Below are 17966 nucleotides of genomic sequence, written 5' to 3'. Positions count from 1 at the left end.
TCTTCTATTGCCTGCTCCAGGTCTCTCATATTTGAAGTTGCCTTCTCCCAACAGCAATTTTAAAATCTTTCCACAGGTGTTCAATGAGATTTAGATCTGAACTCATTGCTGGCCACTTCAGAACTCTCCAGCTCTTTGTTTCCGTCCATTTCTGGGGGCTTCTTGAAGTATGTTTGGGGTCATTGTCCTGCTGGAAGACCCATGACCTAGGACACAAACCCAGCTTTCTGACACTGGGCACTACATTGCGACCCAAAATTTGTTAGTCATTTTCAGATTTCATGATGCCTTTCACACAACCAAGATTTCTGGAGGTGGACTTGTAGCCTTGAGATTGTTGAAAAATATCAACAATTTTGGTTCTCAAGTCATCAGACAGTTCTCTTCTCTTTCTGACCTCTATGCTTAGTGTGGCACACACAGACACACAATGCAAAGATTAAGTCAACTTCTCCCCTTTTTATCTGGTTTTAGGTGTGACTTTCATATTGCCCACACCTGTTACTTGCCACAGGTGAGTTTGAATGAGCATCACATGCTTGAAACACAGTTGTTTTCCTCTAATTTTGGAAAGATGCCAACAATTTTGTCCGGCCCATTTATTGGGTTTTGTGTGAAATTATGCCCAATTTGCCTTTTTTCCTCTATTTTTTTGTGTTGTTCCAATATACAGAAAGGAAATAAATAAATATATATACACACACAAGTGGTCAGAATACATCTTAAAAAACAGAGGGTATATTTGGAAATTTTATGACTTTCCATTATATAAAAAATAACGTTAATTTTCTAAAATTATAATACCTTTTTACAGTTATATGCTGTTTTCATTTTCAGGTATGTGCATTAGGTATAATTCTGTCCTGCAATTTTCAAACAAGAACGACAATGACATTTATCTATTTCTAACATAATACAGGGAGAGATTGGACGAGAGATGTACATCATCAAGCAAGGAGCTGTGCAGGTTCTCGGAGGACCTGATGATCAGAAGGTGCTGGTTACACTGAAGGCTGGAGCTGTATTTGGAGAAATCAGGTTAATTACATCTTATCTTCAAAGCGGAAGGAATAGGAGCTAACATGTCAATGACAGCAAGGTGCTATGAATATGGCATTATGTATGAATGTAGGACAGCGAGATCCTTCAGTTTATTAATGGACTTGAAATGATTATACAATAAAAAAAATTAATAAAAAAATGAATTTGAAATAAATTTTTTAATACCTAAAATTAGAAAATCAGGCTCATTTTGTCTATAGAACATTAAAATAGATGCCGCCTTGTTATACTGTCCTAGATTAAAAAAAATAAAATAAAACGTAAAGCGCAATTCGGTTTTATCCAAGTAATTTAGTGAGGAAAAAAGGGGTTAAGCTTACACTGTTGAAGCAAAAATGGCAACTGCTGCATTATCCACAAATGTTTTCAGAGAGATACCAGGGTAGAGTAAATTTATGATATGCACTGCTGATTTAAACACTATCCAAGAGATCTCAGGAAAAAGTGGTTTAATGTCAACGCATTTCAGAGTCCCTCTGACTCCTTCTTCAGGACAATCACAAATGAAAATATTTATGCTTTCATTTACAGTTGTCCTGAAGAAGGAGTCAGATGGACTCCGAATGGCGTTGACACTAAAACCACTTTTTTCCTGAGATCTCTTGGATAGTGTTTAAATCAGCAGCACATATCATAAATCCACCCTACCCTGGTATCTCTCAGAAACCTGTCCTAGCCTGTCCTAGCCTGTAATAGGACAGGTGTCTGTGAGCATGTGCAGTAGTAAGCACTGCTAGCATGATCTAGAGCAGGGGTCTCAAACACGCAGCCCGAGGGCCGCATGCGGCCCCAGAGCTTCTTAATGCGGCCCGCAGGCACCGAAGCCCCCGTGATGATTGCAGCCTGGTCCTGAGGACCACCGAAGTCAGTGAAAGGGGCCTGGTGTCAAGCAGTACGGGGCCCCTCTCACTCCCACCAGCAATCATTCTGATATCCATTATCCAAGGCCGGGGAGAGAGCAGAGTGCAGGACTCAGGACTGAGGACTTCAAAAAGGGGGTGTGTCATGCAGGGAGAGAGAGCTGGCCAATGAACGCTTTCCCCACTAGACTGATGAGAACGCTCACTGGCTGTTGCCTCTGTCCTCCTGCATGGTGCGTCCCAATGGTGAATACTCACCTGTAGTCACTAGTCGGGGGGCTGCACAGCACAAGGGAAAATAGTGGAGGAAGAGCGGGAGTGACTGTGCATCTTCTGCTCCCTCCACTGTTGCTTCTAGCAGCATCTCACACAGAGAAGAGGTCGGGAGGAGGCTCACTGCACAGGACAGTATGGCAGCAGGGGCTTATCAGTCCTGTCTGCTTTGTCCCCATTCCCCACAGTGGTTTCTGCAGCACTCTCCAGCTGATCTCTGCACTATGTCAGAGCCCCTACACAGCTCATCTGAACACATGATATATAAGAGTAATATTTGTGTATGTACAGTATATGTGTGTGTGTGTGCTTGTATATGTTTTTGTTAGTGTGTGTGTGTGTGTATCTATGTGTGTATGTATGGCATATGTGTGAGTATGTATCTATTTGTATATGTTTGTATGTATGGTATATGTGTGTTTGTACGTTATGTGTATGTATATGTGTATGTATGTACGGTATATGTGTGTATATGTACAGTATGTGTGTGTGCATGTATGGTATACATGTATGTAAATGTGTGTATGCCTATGTGTATCTGTGTATGTACAGTATATGTGTACATACAGTATGTGTATGTTTAGTATATGTGTGTGTATATGTATGTGTACGTGTGTGTATGTACAGTATATGTGTGTATGCATGGTATATGTGTATGTAAGGTAAATGTGTGCGCATATCCGGTATATGTGTATGCATGGTGTGTGTATGTAAATATGTGTGTATGTACAGTACAGACCAAAAGTTTGGACACACCTTCTCATATAAAGATTTTTCTGTATTTTCATGACTATGAAAATTGTACATTCACACTGAAGGCATCAAAACTATGAATTAACACATGTGGAATTATATACATAACAAAAAAGTGTGAAACAACTGAAAATATGTCTTATATTCTAGGTTCTTCAAAGTAGCCACCTTTTGGTTTGATGACTGCTTTGCACACTCTTGGCATTCTTTTGATGAGCTTCAACAGGTAGTCACCGGAAATGGTTTTCACTTCACAGGTGTGCCCTGTCAGGTTTAATAAGTGGGATTTCTTGCCTTATAAATGGGGTTGGGACCATCAGTTGTGTTGTGCAGAAGTCAGGTGGATAGTCCTACTGACTATACTGTTAGAATTTGTATTATGGCAAGAAAAAAGCTGCTAAGTAAAGAAAAACGAGTGGCCATCATTACTTTAAGAAATGAAGGTCAGTCAGTCCGAAAAATTGGGAAAACTTTGAAAGTGTCCCCAAGTGTAATTGCAAAAACCATCAAGCGCTACAAAGAAATTGGCTCACATGAGGACCGCCCCAGGAAAGGAAGACCAAGAGTCACCTCTGCTTCTGAGGATAAGTTTATCCGAGTCACCAGCCTCAGAAATCGCAGGTTAACAGCAGCTCAGATTAGAGACCAGGTCAATGCCACACAGAGTTCTAGCAGCAGACACATCTCTTCAACAACTGTTAAGAGGAGACTTTGTGCAGCAGGCCTTCATGGTAAAATAGCTGCTAGGAAACCACTGCTAAGGACAGGCAACTAAAAATATGTCTTATATTCTAGGTTCTTCAAAGTAGCCACCTTTTGCTTTGATGACTGCTTTGCACACTCTTGGCATTCTCTTGATGAGCTTCAAGAGGTAGTCACCGGAAATCATCTTCCAACAATCTTGAAGGAGTTTCCAGAGATGCTTAGCACTTGTTGGCCCTTTTGCCTTCACTCTGCGGTCCAGCTCACCCCAAACCATCTCGATTGGGTTCCGGTCTGGTGACTGTGGAGGCCAGGTCATCTGGCGTAGCACCCCATCACTCTCCCTCTTGGTTAAATAGCCCTTACACAGCCTGGAGGTGTGCTTGGGGTCATTGTCCTGTTGAAAAATAAATGATGGTCCATCTAAACGCAAACCGGATGGAATAGCATGCCGCTGCAAGATGCTGTGGTGGCCATGCTGGTTCAGTATGTCTTCAGTTTTGAATAAATCCCCAACAGTGTCACCAGCAAAGCACCCCCACACCATCACACCTCCTCCTCCATGCTTCACGGTGGGAACCAGGCATGTAGAGTCCATCCGTTCACCTTTTCTGCGTTGCACAAAGACACGGTGGTTGGAACCAAAGATCTCAAATTTGGACTCATCAGACCAAAGCACAGATTTCCACTGGTCTAATGTCCATTCCTTGTGTTCTTTAGCCCAAGCAAGTCTCTTCTGCTTGTTGCCTGTCCTTAGCAGTGGTTTCCTAGCAGCTATTTTACCATGAAGGCCTGCTGCACAAAGTCTCCTCTTAACAGTTGTTGAAGAGATGAGTCTGCTGCTAGAACTCTGTGTGGCATTGACCTGGTCTCTAATCTGAGCTGCTGTTAACCTGCGATTTCTGAGGCTGGTGACTCGGATTAACTTATCCTCAGAAGCAGAAGTGACTCTTGGTCTTCCTTTCCTGAGGCGGTCCTCATGTGAGCCAGTTTCTTTGTAGCGCTTGATGGTTTTAGCAACTGCACTTGGGGACACATTCAAAGTTTGCCCAATTTTTCGCACTGACTGACCTTCATTTCTTAAAGTAATGATAGCCACTCATTTTTCTTTACTTAGCTGCTTTTTTCTTGCCATAATACAAATTCTAACAGTCTATTCAGTAGGACTATCAGCTGTGTATCCACCAGACTTTTGCACAACACAACTGATGGTCCCAACCCCATTTATAAGGCAAGAAATCCCACTTATTAAACCTGACAGAGCACACCTGTGAAGTGAAAACCATTTCCGGTGACTACCAAGAGTGTGCAAAGCAGTCATCAAACCAAATGGTGGCTACTTTGAAGAACCTAGAATATAAGACATATTTTCAGTTGTTTCACACTTTTTTGTTAAGTATATAATTCCACATGTGTTAATTCATAGTTTTGATGCCTTCAGTGTGAATGTACAATTTTCATAGTCATGAAAATACAGAAAAATCTTTAAATGAGAAGGTGTGTCCAAACTTTTGGTCTGTACTGTACATATACACAAAGTATATATATCTCCATCTCACTGAACAAAAATAAATATTTTTTAGAGGTGTGGGGAGACCCAAATAGAACTTTTCCTATGGGGCCTGTGATTTCTATGTATGCCCCTGCTTGCAGGGCGGTAAGAGGGCAACCTGACCTTTTGCATGTACCCCAAGGCCCTGGGGGTCCTATTGCCAGCTTGCCCTAATCATAAGTGGCGTGTCGGGTAGGGAGGGGGGCCCAGACACATTTCTTGCACAGGGGCCCCAAGCTGTCAGTGTCCGCCCCTGTCCTAACCGAAAATATAATAATGGAATATATTGATATAGAAGGACGTTTTTGTCAATACACTCATAATGATAATGATGAAGATAATGTTGATTGAATATTTATCAAAGACAATTTGTATACATTATTTGGAAAAATCCAGATAAGGAATCATTTGCAGCACATTTGTAGCATATACAGTAGCTGAGGTATATGTTTTTCCTTTTATTTCTGATAAAACATTTACACAACTGTAACCAAAAATGTGTGCAACAACTATATATGTGAATGTCACCTTCGTATTTACCGTGACTTTTGGGTATGTCCCAGTATGCAGTGGGATAAATCTTTCCAATACAAGTCATAGACATTTAAATGATTTCGAGTGCTAATACTGTACTCTCATCTCTTATTTGCCATCACATCAACAACTAATATTTCTTTCAGTCTTCTAGCTGCTGGCGGAGGGAATCGCAGAACGGCTAATGTGGCGGCTCATGGATTTGCAAATCTTTTCATTCTTGATAAGAAGAGCCTTGGTGAAATTTTGGTTCATTATCCAGATTCGAAGAAGTTACTTACAAAGAAAGCCAAGTATGTTCTACTATTAAAGTGGACCTTTTACCAAATTTCTCATGTTGAGCTGGACACACGATATAATAGCTGCTGCAGAGAGGAATATTTTTTTTTATTATTATTATTATTATTATTATTATTTCATCTCTCTATGGTGGAGACTTTAGCTATCAAATATTTGGCACCTAATGAATTAACTTTAATTAAGTCCAATTGGTGTTACATACTTTTCACTGCAAATCTTTTCATTCTTGATAAGAAGAGCCTTGGTGAAATTTTGGTTCATTATCCAGATTCGAAGAAGTTACTTACAAAAAAAGCCAAGTATGTTCTACTATTAAAGTGGACCTTTTACCAAATTTCTCATGTTGAGCTGGACACACGATATAATAGCTGCTGCAGAGAGGAATATTTTTTTTTATTATTATTATTATTATTTCATCTCTCTATGGTGGAGACTTTAGCTATCAAATATTTGGCACCTAATGAATTAACTTTAATTAAGTCCAATTGGTGTTACATACTTTTCACTGGGGGCATTTAGTAGTGTAAGGTAGTGGAAAGGCAGGTTGGCGCTCTTCCTGAAGATCCTATAGTAATATAATGCATTGACATGCTTCTATATGTTGTTTTATCTAATTTGGGGCCTCCAGCACTTAGTTAGCACGCAGATGGGGTTAACCGTTGGGGGATGCCCATATTGGGAGGTGTTAAGTGGGTACAGGAGTTGAGTTCCTGTTTGTTAGGAAGTTGTTGTAAACCACAGAAAAGAGAAAGACCTATAGTCCGCAGATCAGCATTGATTAAGGGTGTTGTGTGTGAAGAAGGGAGAGGAGACCATAATCAGATAGCAAGTTCTGAAGTAACCAATTACCAAGTGGCAGAAAGATTCCTTAACTCAAGCAAGTGGGGGCCTATAGCAAGTGTTATCTATACTCGATAAGAAATCTCAAGTGTAGCCAGATCTGAGGGTCACAGAGAAGACTGGCCAGGCAGAGACACGTGTTCTCCAAAGAGGATTGCAACAAGTGTGAACAGATACGAAAATACAGCAACACACCAAGAGGCGTATGGCCTATACATTTGGAAAGTTGAAAATAGCTGTGAGGGGCAAAGTGCAACATGTAACAGAAGAAATGTGCCATTACATGTAACCGTGAAGTTCCTGTCTCTGACTTGTGCAGAAGATGTATTCTTTAAGTGACATGCCTGCTATCGGACGTACTGACACAGGAGGCAAGGTCCTTCAGGAAGCCAGGCCTGGCGCTGCTGGCTTGCACTGGTCACCTGGTGGCCTGAGTGCCTGGTGCTGGTGGCCTGGGGCTGGGCGCCTGGCGGCCTGGTGCTGGTGGCCTCCAGTGGGCGCCTGGTGGCCCGGCGCTGATGGTCTGGGGCTGGACGCCTGGTGCTGGTGGGCTTGGGTGCCTGGGTGAGTGGTGGCTGGCGCTGGGGTTTGGGGCCTGGGTGAGTGGTGGCTGGGAGGTGGGGCCTGGGTGATTGGTGGCTGACGTTTGGGGCCTGGGTGAGTGGTGGCTAGTGCTTGGGGCCTGGGTGAGTGATGGCTGGCGCTGGGTTTTGGGGCCTGGGTGAGTGGAGGCTGGGGGCTTGGAGCCTGGGTGAGTGGTGGCTGGGGGCTTGGGGCCTGGGTGAGTGGTGGCTGAGGCCCTGGAGCCTGGTACTGGGGCCGGTGTCTTGCTGTGAGTAGCGTGGCAGAGCAGCGTGAGCGGCTTCCAGTGGGCGCGAGCATCTTTCTGAAGCTGAGATCTACAGAAAAATGGCCGCCGGCGTAGCAGAGCGCATGCGCCGGCTCCGGTGGCCATTTTCCTGTAGATCAACTTCAAAAAGATGGCCGCGCACACCGGAAGCCGCTCACAGCTAGAAACCGGCCCTGGCTCCCAGGCAGATACCTCTTCTGCTGCCACCACCTGCTGCCACTGTCGTCGCCACCGCCGATCCCACTCCACCACCACTGGTAAGTTACTTTCGGAAAAAGTGCGTCTTATGGTCCGAAAAATACGGTATATATATTTCACCTGTTCGTTTAGTAAGGAAAAGTTTATTTTTGCACTGTGGTCTCTTTCATTCATCTCTACTTCATCAGGTCCTGTCCTGCCATGTCCAGCGGATCTGTAGTGGCATATGCTAAAGGTAAAAATATGCACACCCAGCCAGGTACCCTTTTCTGTAGCGTGACTGGGCATGGAAGTAACCCTCACCAGGCATTACACTTTTACTCCCTGTATCAGTTGCTATCTGACAACACCCACTTGGACTTAGCAAATGTAACTCATTAGGTGCCAATACTCCGACTGCTAATATCTCTGCAATGGAAAGGCAAAATTAAAAATAAAAAAATATATATTACATTCCACTATGCAGCCACTATTACATCGTGTGTCCAGCTCAACATGAAAAATTTGGTGAAAGGTCCTTTTAAAAAAATTAAATAATAATAATGTTATACTGTATATCAATGTTAGACAGATAGATAAACAGATAGAATCTACTCACTGACATTGTACTTACTCGTTAATTGCATTTTGAGTACAAACATCTGCTCCAAGATCCACAACAATTCCGTCATTTGTGAACTTAAACTAAAAGTTCCCTCCACAGGCTCTAAGTTACATTCTGAGGGCCTTTTATAATGTCAGCAGGTTACACACCAATACCAGACATTTCTAATTATTGACCAGAGGAGATTAATGTCGTATTGAGCAGAATGAAACATTAATCCCGCATTGTGCTAGTATAGAATTTCACAACAGGCCATGTAATGATTTCACGAGGACATATAAGATCATTAATTACTCAGCCAATCAATTAGTTTAATTTACCAGTTCATGATTAAGAACATTTTCAATCGTGACCTATTAGGAATCCTCAAACTTTTAATTATGGGCCATTGTAAAATGAAGGAAAAAAGAAGCTGAAATTAGTGATAAGCGAGCACTAAAATGCTCGGGTACTCTTTGCTCGGGTTGAGCACATTGGAACACTCGGGTGATCGGTCCGAGAGATGAGCCCAATGTAAGTCTATGGGAAACTCGAGCATTTTTCAGGCGGCTCCCCCCGGCGGTCTGCAGAGGGCCTAAAATTTGCCCAAATCAATGGGAACAGTGCTCAAATGACATGGGAACAGCATGGGGAAGACCCCAGGAAGCATTTCTAACTCCCAGGTCACTGCGGTCAATAACATTGTCAGAGTATTATGCCACTTTTACGGACTCACAATAAAACATACAAAAACGAAACCAAAATGGATTTTCCTGGGAAATATGTTAAGGAACATCCTTTCCAGGGTAATGACTTGTATATAAGGCAAAATAAATAACCAAAAACAAAAATGCTTCTCCACACGTTGGGCTATGTTCACACGTAGCGTTATTGATGCGTTTTTGCGCTTTTGCATTGCTTTCAACGGTGCAAAAACATTTACCAGCAAATGTAATTTTAACATTTTACTACCTTATCTGGCCATGTGGTGTGTGAGATATCATCAGACACATTCTGTTTCATTTATGATGCAGGGACTCTGAAATTCACAAAGCCTATTTTTATAAGGCCATCTTACTTGCTTACTTAAGGCCAGGCTTACTATTCTTAAAGGGCCAACAGTCGGCTATGCTTTGTTGTTCTCATTATTAACGAGTGGGTCCCCTACAGTATACTATTATTGTGTATGCAGATACTGCCAAAAATTTGGAGGAACTCCAATGCCCCTTGCAAGAGACGTAGAGGTCAGAGGGCCTCCTGCAAAAAATGCTCCCATTATTAGGAAGTGTGTCTCCCATACTGTTTGCCTATGCTGTGAAGCAACGGCTGCCAAAAACATGGGGGAACTCCAATGCCCCTTGCAAGAGATGTAGAGGTCAGAAGGCCTTCTGCAAAAAATGCTCCCATTATTAGGAAGTGTGTCTCTCATACTGTTTGGGTATGCAGTGAAGCAACGGCTGCCAAAAATTTGAAGGAACTCCAATGCCCCTTGCAAGAGATGTAGAGGTCGGAGGGTCTGCTGCAAAAAATGCTCCCATTATTAGGAAGTGTGTCACCCATACTGTATGCATATGCAGTGAAGCAACGGATGCCAAAAATTTGGAGGAACTCCAATGTCCTTAGCAAGAGAGGTAGATATGTTGATATGGTACATATGGTGGTGATATGGTCGTGAAGGATGAGGATGCGGAGAAGGAGGAGGGCAAGAGCAAATAGACAAAATCAGGAAGCGTATATCCATGTCTGGGTGTGAAGACAGAGGTGCATGGGAATAGAGTTAGACCTCCCAAAAAAAGACACTGTATTTGAGTTTATGTTATGCTGCTATCATTCAGTGGTGTTGAGAAGTCTGGCCCAATCCTGCCCTTGTTCATTTTTATAAGAATCAGCCTGTCAGCATTTTCAGTTGACAGGCGGATTCGCAAATCAGTTATAATTCCACCGGCGGCACTAAAAACCCGCTCTTGTTGTTCCTCCTCCTCCTTTTTCTCATTGTCACCCAATCCACATTGGGATGAGATGAGGCTAGACTGTGTGGAATCACCCTGTATGGTTCCTTGCTCCATCTCATCATGCTCTGCCTGCAATGCATCCTCTTTAATTTTGAGCAGAGAGCGTTTCAGAAGACAGAGAAGTGGGATGGTGACACTAATTATGGTGTCATCGCCACTCACCATCTTGGTGGAGTCCTCAAAGTTTTGGAGGATGGTAAGTATGTCTGATATCCATGTCCACTCCTGAGGATTTATGTGTGGAGTCTGAACTGAATACCGGCAGCCTTGTTGATGCTGGTACTCAACAACTGCCCTCTTCTGCTCACAAATCCTTCCTAACATCTGCAATGTAGAGTTCCAACGCATGGGGACATCACAGATCAGTCGGTGAGCTGGAAGCTGCAAACACTGCTGAAGCACGGCAAGGGCGGCAGAAGCTGTAGCTGACTTTCTAAAATGGGCACACAGGCGGCGTATTTTGACAAGTAGATCCGACAGATCCGGGTAGGATTTGAGAAACCCCTGAACCACGAGGTTAAGCACATGGGCCAGGCATGGTATGTGTGTGATCTCGCCTCACCTCAGAGCCGCCACCAGGTTCCGGCCATTGTCACACGCGACCATGCCTGGCTGTAGGTTCATCAGGGGTAAGCCACAGATCTGCCCACTCTTTCAGAACTGTCCACAACTCTTCAGTATTGAGCGGTTTGTCACCTAAGCATATTAGCTTCAGCACAGCCTGTTGCAACTTAGCCGAGGCAGTGCTGCAGTGCTTCCAGCTTGCGACTGATGTGGTCATTTCAGAGATGGAGGCTGAAGAGGAGGAGGAGGTGTTGCAGGAGCTGTAGAATGTGGGGGCAACCCTGATTGACCCAGGGCCCGCAATCCTCGGCATCGGGAGGACGTGTTCTGTCCCAAGGTCCGACTGGGTCCCGGCTTCCACTTTATTAACTCAGTGTGCCATCAGCGAGATGTACCATCCCTGCCCACAAGCACTTGTCCAGGTGTCTGTGGTTAGGTGGACATTCCCAGTAACTGCGATGTTGAGGGCACGGCTAATGTTGTGGGACACGTGCTCATGTAATGCGGGGATGGCACACTGGGAGAAATAGTGACAGCTGAGGACCGAGTACTGAGGGACGGCCGGAAAGCTTCAGTCTTCACGAGCCTAAAAGGCAACATTTCGAGCACAAGCATTCGCGAAATGTGTTAATTTAGTAGTGTGGCCTGTGGGGCATTGGCTGTGTATTTACGCTGCGTTCCAAGGACTGGGGTAGGGACAACTGAACGCTGTGCTGGGACAAGAATGTGAACGTGCTTGCTGATGGTGCTAGTTGAAAGTGTGCAATGACAGGTGCAGGGCGGGAGGTATCTTGGCATGTGCCATGGATAGGGGATTGGTGTGCACGCACAACAGCGGAACAAGCAGTGGTGTCACTCGCAGACACTGTTGCTGGACCCTGGGGTTCAGCTCACTTAGTCAGGTGCTTTGCTGCCATGTGCCTGATCATGCTGGTGGTGGTCAGGCTGCTAGTTTTGCTACCCCTGCTGATGCTGGTCTGGCAGGTGCTGCAAATGGCCTTTTTGGGGTTATCTGCAGAGTCTTTAAAAAATAACCAGACTCGGGAAGACCTAACAGTTGTACTGGCAACTTCCGTCGTGTTGTCATTACGAGGAACGCTTTCCTGCCTTGTGTCTGCGGCCACCACGCTGATTCTTCCTGCCTGTTGTGGTGCTACACCTCCCTCCCCTTATGTGCTGCTGTCTGCGCTCTGTATGGCCCCCTGCCAGGTTGGGTCAGTTACTATATCATCCACCACTTCGTCTTCCACTTCCGCGCCCTGGTCCTCCTCCTGACTTTCTGGCAATTGTGTCTCATCATCATCATCATCCACCTCTTGCGACAGTAATTGCACTTTCCCACCGTGGCTTTCGTGTGACCGTGGCTGATCCAATATTTGGGCATCGCTACACGTCTTCTCCTCTTTACTCGCTTGAAACTGGCCCGGCGAGAGGCCCGAATCTACAAATGGAAAAGTGAACAGCTCTTCTGAGTGTCCAAGTGTGGGATCAGTTGTCTCCGGGCACTAGGCATGGTGGAAGGAAGCGGGACCAGGGTGAGGAATATGCGGTCCAGACTCACGGCTACTGAGACTTAACCGTATGGAAGATAGGGTGGTGGTGGCTAAGTGACTGGAAGCATTATCTGCTATCCAACCAATAACCTTTTGACTCTGCTCTGTGTTCAATAGTGGTGTTCTGTAGTCCCCCACGTCCTCGGCCTCTGTATGCACCATCACGTCCACTTCCCCGTCCCTTGCCATGCACCTTGCCCATTTTTAATGGAAGACAATATTTTCCACGTTCTCGAGAAATGACTGATTTTGGAATGCAGTTATATGTGATACTTCTGACAGAGAACCACAATTTTAAACGGAATGAAAATGGAAGAAATGTCAGATTTTGGAACACTCTTATAGGTGTTATGTCTGACAGAGAACCACGGTTTTAAATAGCAGGCCTGTAATTTGCTAATACTATCCTTCACAGACACCTAGTGTGAATAGCTTGACCGACATACTGCAACTGAATGAAAATGCAAGAAATGTCAGATTTTGGAACACGCTTATAGATGTTATGTCTGACAGAGAACCACGGTTTTAAATAGCAGGCCTGTAATTTGCTTATACTATCCTTCACAGACATCTTGTGTGAATAGCTTGACCAACACACTGCAACTGAATGAAAATGGAAGAAATGTCAGATTTTGGAACACGCTTATAGATGTTATGTCTGACAGAGAACCATGGTTTTAAATAGCAGGCCTGTAATTTGCTAATACTATCCTTCACAGACACCTAGTGTGAACAGCTTGACCGACACACTGCAACGGAATGAAAATGGAAGAAATGTCAGATTTTGGAACACTCTTATAGATGTTATGTCTGACAGAGAGCCACGGTTTTAAATAGCAGGCCTGTAATTTGCTAATACTATCCTTCACAAACACCTAGTTTGAATAGCTTGACCGACACACTGCAACGGAATGAAAATGGAAGAAATGTCTGATTTTGGAACACTCTTATAGGTGTTATGTCTGACAGAGAACCACGGTTTTAAATAGCAGGCTTGTAATTTGCTAATACTATCCTTCACAGACACCTAGTGTGAATAGCTTGACCGACACACTGCAACCGAATGAAAATGGAAGAAATGTCTGATTTTGGAACACTCTTATAGGTGTTATGTCTGACAGAGAACCACGGTTTTAAATAGCAGGCTTGTAATTTGCTAATACTATCCTTCACAGACACCTAGTGTGAATAGCTTGACCAACACACTGCAACAGAATGGAAAAGGAGGCTAATATTTTCCACGTTCAGTTTAAATTTCTGGATTTTTATCGCTGAACTATGGAACAGATCTGGCTTTATTCTACAGTGAGAACAAGCAAATGGAGCAGAAAAATGGTGTACTCTGGATTGCTTTTTAAGCAAATAACCAGGATTAAGATCAAAATAAAATTTCCTTGGCCCCTAATATCTGGGGCTATGTCTACAAAATCTGTAAGAACAGCAGCAGCAGGAAAGTTCAATGGACCCTCTTGCACTATGTGCACTGCAGTCTGCCACATACACTGCCTGCCTAACTGCTGCTAACACCACTGAATATATGCAGCTGGATTAGTCCTCAGAAGGACTGTTAGTTCAGTTGGATATATACACTGCTCAAAAAAATAAAGGGAACACTTAAACAACAGAATATAACTCCAAGTAAATCAAACTTCTGTGAAATCAAACTGTCCACTTAGGAAGCAGCACTAATTGACAACCAATTTCACATCTGTTGTGCAAATGGAATAGACAATAGATGGAAATTATTGGCAATTATCAAGACACCCTCAATAAAGGAGTGGTTCTCGGTACCAATGCTTTCTGGCTGATGTTTTGGTCACATTTGAATGTTGGTTGTGCTTTCACACTCGTGGTAGCATGAGACGGACTCTACAACCCACAGAAGTTGCTCAGGTAGTGCAGTTCATCCAGGATGGCACATCAATGTGACCTGTGGCAAGAAGGTTTGCTGTGTCTGTCAGTGTAGTGTCCAGAGGCTGGAGGCACTACCAGGAGACAGGCCAGTACACCAGGAGACGTGTAGGGGGCCGTAGGAGGGAAACAACCCAGCAGCAGGACCACTACCTCCGCCTTTGTGCAAGGAGGAACAGGAGGAGCACTGCCAGAGCCCTGCAAAATGACCTCCAGCAGGCCACAAATGTGCATGTGTCTGCACAAACTGTAAGAAACCGACTCCATGACGGTGGTATGAGGGCCCGACGTCCACAGATGGGGGTTGTGCTCACAGCCCAACACCATGCAGGACGCTTGGCATTTGCCACAGAACACCAGAATTGGCAAAGTCGCCACTGCGATCTTTTGCTTGCAACATCCTTCAGCATGACCGGTTGGCAGTGGGTCAGTAATGGTGTGGGGTGGCATTTCTTTAGAGGGCTGCACAGCCCTTCATGTGCTCGCCAGAGGTAGCCTGACTGCCATTAGGTATCCAGATGAGATCCTCAGACCCCTTGTGAGACCATATGCTGGTGCGGTTGGCCCTGGGTTCCTCCTAATGCAGGACAATGCCAGACCTCAAGATGAAGGCATTGAAGCTATGGACTGGCCCACCCATTCCCCAGACCTGAATCCGATTGAGCACATCTGGAACATCATGTCTCGCTCCATCCACCAACGTCACGTTGCACCACAGACTGTCCAGGAGTTGGCGGATGCTTTAGTCCAGGTCTGGGAGGAGATCCCACAGGAGACCATCCACAACCTCATCAGGAGCATGCCCAGGCATTGTAGGGAGGTCATACAGGCACGTGGAGGCCACACACAATACTGAGCCTCATTTTGACTTGTTTTAAGGACATTACATCAAAGTTGGATCCACCTGTAGTGTGTTTTTCCACTTTCATTTTGGGGGTGACTCCAAATCCAGACCTCCATTCAACTTTGTATAGAACAAAGTATTCAATGAGAATATTTCATTCATTCAGATCTAGGATGTGTTATTTGAGTGTTCCCTTTATTTTTTTGAGCAGTGTATATATATGTTGTGGAATACCTATACTAACTATGAAGAAGCAAATCTCTCACTGACACAGCAGCAGCTCTCCCTACTCTGCCTGGTTCCGGGGTAGACTATGACGAGCATGGCGGTGCCCGGTCTTAAATACACCTGATGATGCTGTACGGCCAGCCAATCACTGTAATGCCCTCAACCAACATGGCTACAGCATTACAGTACATGGCAGGCAATCCCTTCATATTCATTGGCTCTCTAAAGAGCGCCAAACATGCAGAGAGGGTACTCGAGTTCCCGCCCGAGCAACCCGGAAATACTTGTCGAGCGCAGAGCTTGTCGAGCACAGTGATGATCGGCCGAGTACCGAGCAGTGGCGAGCACGTTCACTCATCACTAGCTGAAATGTGACATGACTGCATAACTCAGCATCATGTACAATCACCTGCTATATTCAGGGAAAGTAAGAGACCTCGATATGGGGGAAGCATCTGGTAATAAGCAAATATGATTGAATCGATCCAATGAGAATCGACTTTGAGTCGAATTTCCTGATATTCACGAATTTGAACAGTTTGCGATTCGATTCTCACAGATTGGCACAAAAACACTGCTGAAGAGTCACTAAGGGAGCGAATGATGTCAGGCGCAACAGGTGGGCTTCCCCATAATGCTCTTCAGCTATCACATCACAAGTTCTACAACAGCCAATCAAGGGGGACTATCACAGCCAGTGTAAAAGATTGGGGCTGACCAAGGAGCGTTATTTTATGGTTCTACAGCGTTGAGTTCAGAAAAATCCAAAAGTGTAAGAATCCCAAAATGTAAAATCAATTGCCTACTTCAAAAAGTGTGTGTATTGTTAAGCTTTCTTTTTCTTTTTTTTTCACTCTTCTTTATCGTAATAGTCCAATATTGGACCCGTACACAACACCCAAATACAGGTGCATGTTGCTTCTCTGAGTTTAGGAATGTAAAACTAACAAGCTTTTCTTGTCTCATTCTTTTTTTTTCGAAAATACCGGGGGGTACATTTTCTTATAATCTTTTATATAATGGGCACATTTACATTTTTTGAATACCAGTTTTCATAGACCAATCTTTGAACCATACACCACATTATCATATTGCCGTATTTTCATTTCCAAGCGTGAACCTACTGTATGTGTATCTACTGTGCAATGAAGTATTTTAGGTTACGTTGCATTTTTGTTTAATTCTAAAAAAAAGGCAACAAAAAGGTAAAATGGAACCTGAACACCTTAAAAATACTAATTATTTGCAGATATTAGATTAATCTGGAGGGAATTAGCATCACAGTGTTGCTCAGCCACTTTACTGACATTTCGGCTAGCGGGAGAAAATTAACTTACAGTATTTGATACTGGGAGACACCAACTTTAAGTCATGGGGGCATGCACAGAGCAATTAGTCACTGCTCACTATAGTGTGAGAGGCAGCTGTAAGAACGCCCCAACAATTTAATTGACAAACGGTTATGCAGCACACGGTTTCAATGGTCCGAGTTTCATCCAGATGAAAATTGCACATATCTCCATGATTTTGTGCTTCACAGACTATAACAGGTACCAGCAGGGGTGTAACTTGATGGCAATGAGCCCTAGAGCAAACATTTGAATAGGGGACCCCTCGTCATTCCATGTGCAACCCGATTGTCATCTCATTGTTCCATGTCACACTTCTTACCCCCAACTCATCTTTTGGTGGAACCTCCTCCCCAACTTATTAGCTCGACGTTCTACGTCAATTGCTCCAAAAACCCCCTCTTATTACACTGATACACTAACAGACTCAAATTTACTACATAGATGCAGAAACAGAACCAAATTTACTACATAGATACAGTAACAGAACCAAATTTACTACATAGCTACAATATGTTTTGGAGCAAATGTGTTTAATAAAGTTGTTTTTTAAGCTAAATGCCATATTTGTAAAGCCCCTTACCACTTTTTTTAACATTTAAAAAGTGTTATAAATGTACATGTGCATGTATGATATCGTACACACACATATGATTTTATATACACATATGATTTTATACAAACATGATTTTATACATAGACACCTCATTTTATATTCACACATATGATTTTATACAGACACAATTATACACAGGAACATGGTTTTATACTGCTACCATGTAGACACTAAATGGTAGATTTATTTATTTTACTCACTTATTAATTTACTCACAATTAATTCCACAGCACTTTACAGACATGATCATAACTGTCCCCATCGGGGCTCACAATCTAAATTCCCTATCAGAACATCTTAGACGCATGAAAGGAAACCCACGCAAACACAGGGAGAACATACAAACTTCTTACAGATGTTGTCCTCAGTGGGATTTGAACTC

The 17966-nt window shown here is 43.7% G+C and overlaps 1 protein-coding gene across 1 annotated transcript in view; it reads left to right on the top strand.

Annotated features, from left to right (window-relative positions):
* The window catches only part of CNGB3 (cyclic nucleotide gated channel subunit beta 3), a 477293-nt gene that overhangs the window by 420100 nt on the left and 39227 nt on the right, over nt 1-17966 (top strand). Inside the window, exons 15-16 of the mRNA XM_073679549.1 lie at nt 920-1038; nt 5883-6029. Coding sequence (XP_073535650.1) covers nt 920-1038; nt 5883-6029 — 266 coding nt within the window. The remainder of the gene's footprint in view (nt 1-919; nt 1039-5882; nt 6030-17966) is intronic.

Source organism: Phyllobates terribilis, unplaced genomic scaffold, assembly GCF_046119375.1.
Source record: "Phyllobates terribilis strain yellow unplaced genomic scaffold, ASM4611937v1 Scaffold_4__5_contigs__length_816908805, whole genome shotgun sequence".
Taxonomy (NCBI): Eukaryota; Metazoa; Chordata; class Amphibia; order Anura; family Dendrobatidae; genus Phyllobates; species Phyllobates terribilis.
Note: the sequence above shows the minus strand (reverse complement) of the source record. Positions and strands in the feature narration are given on the sequence as shown.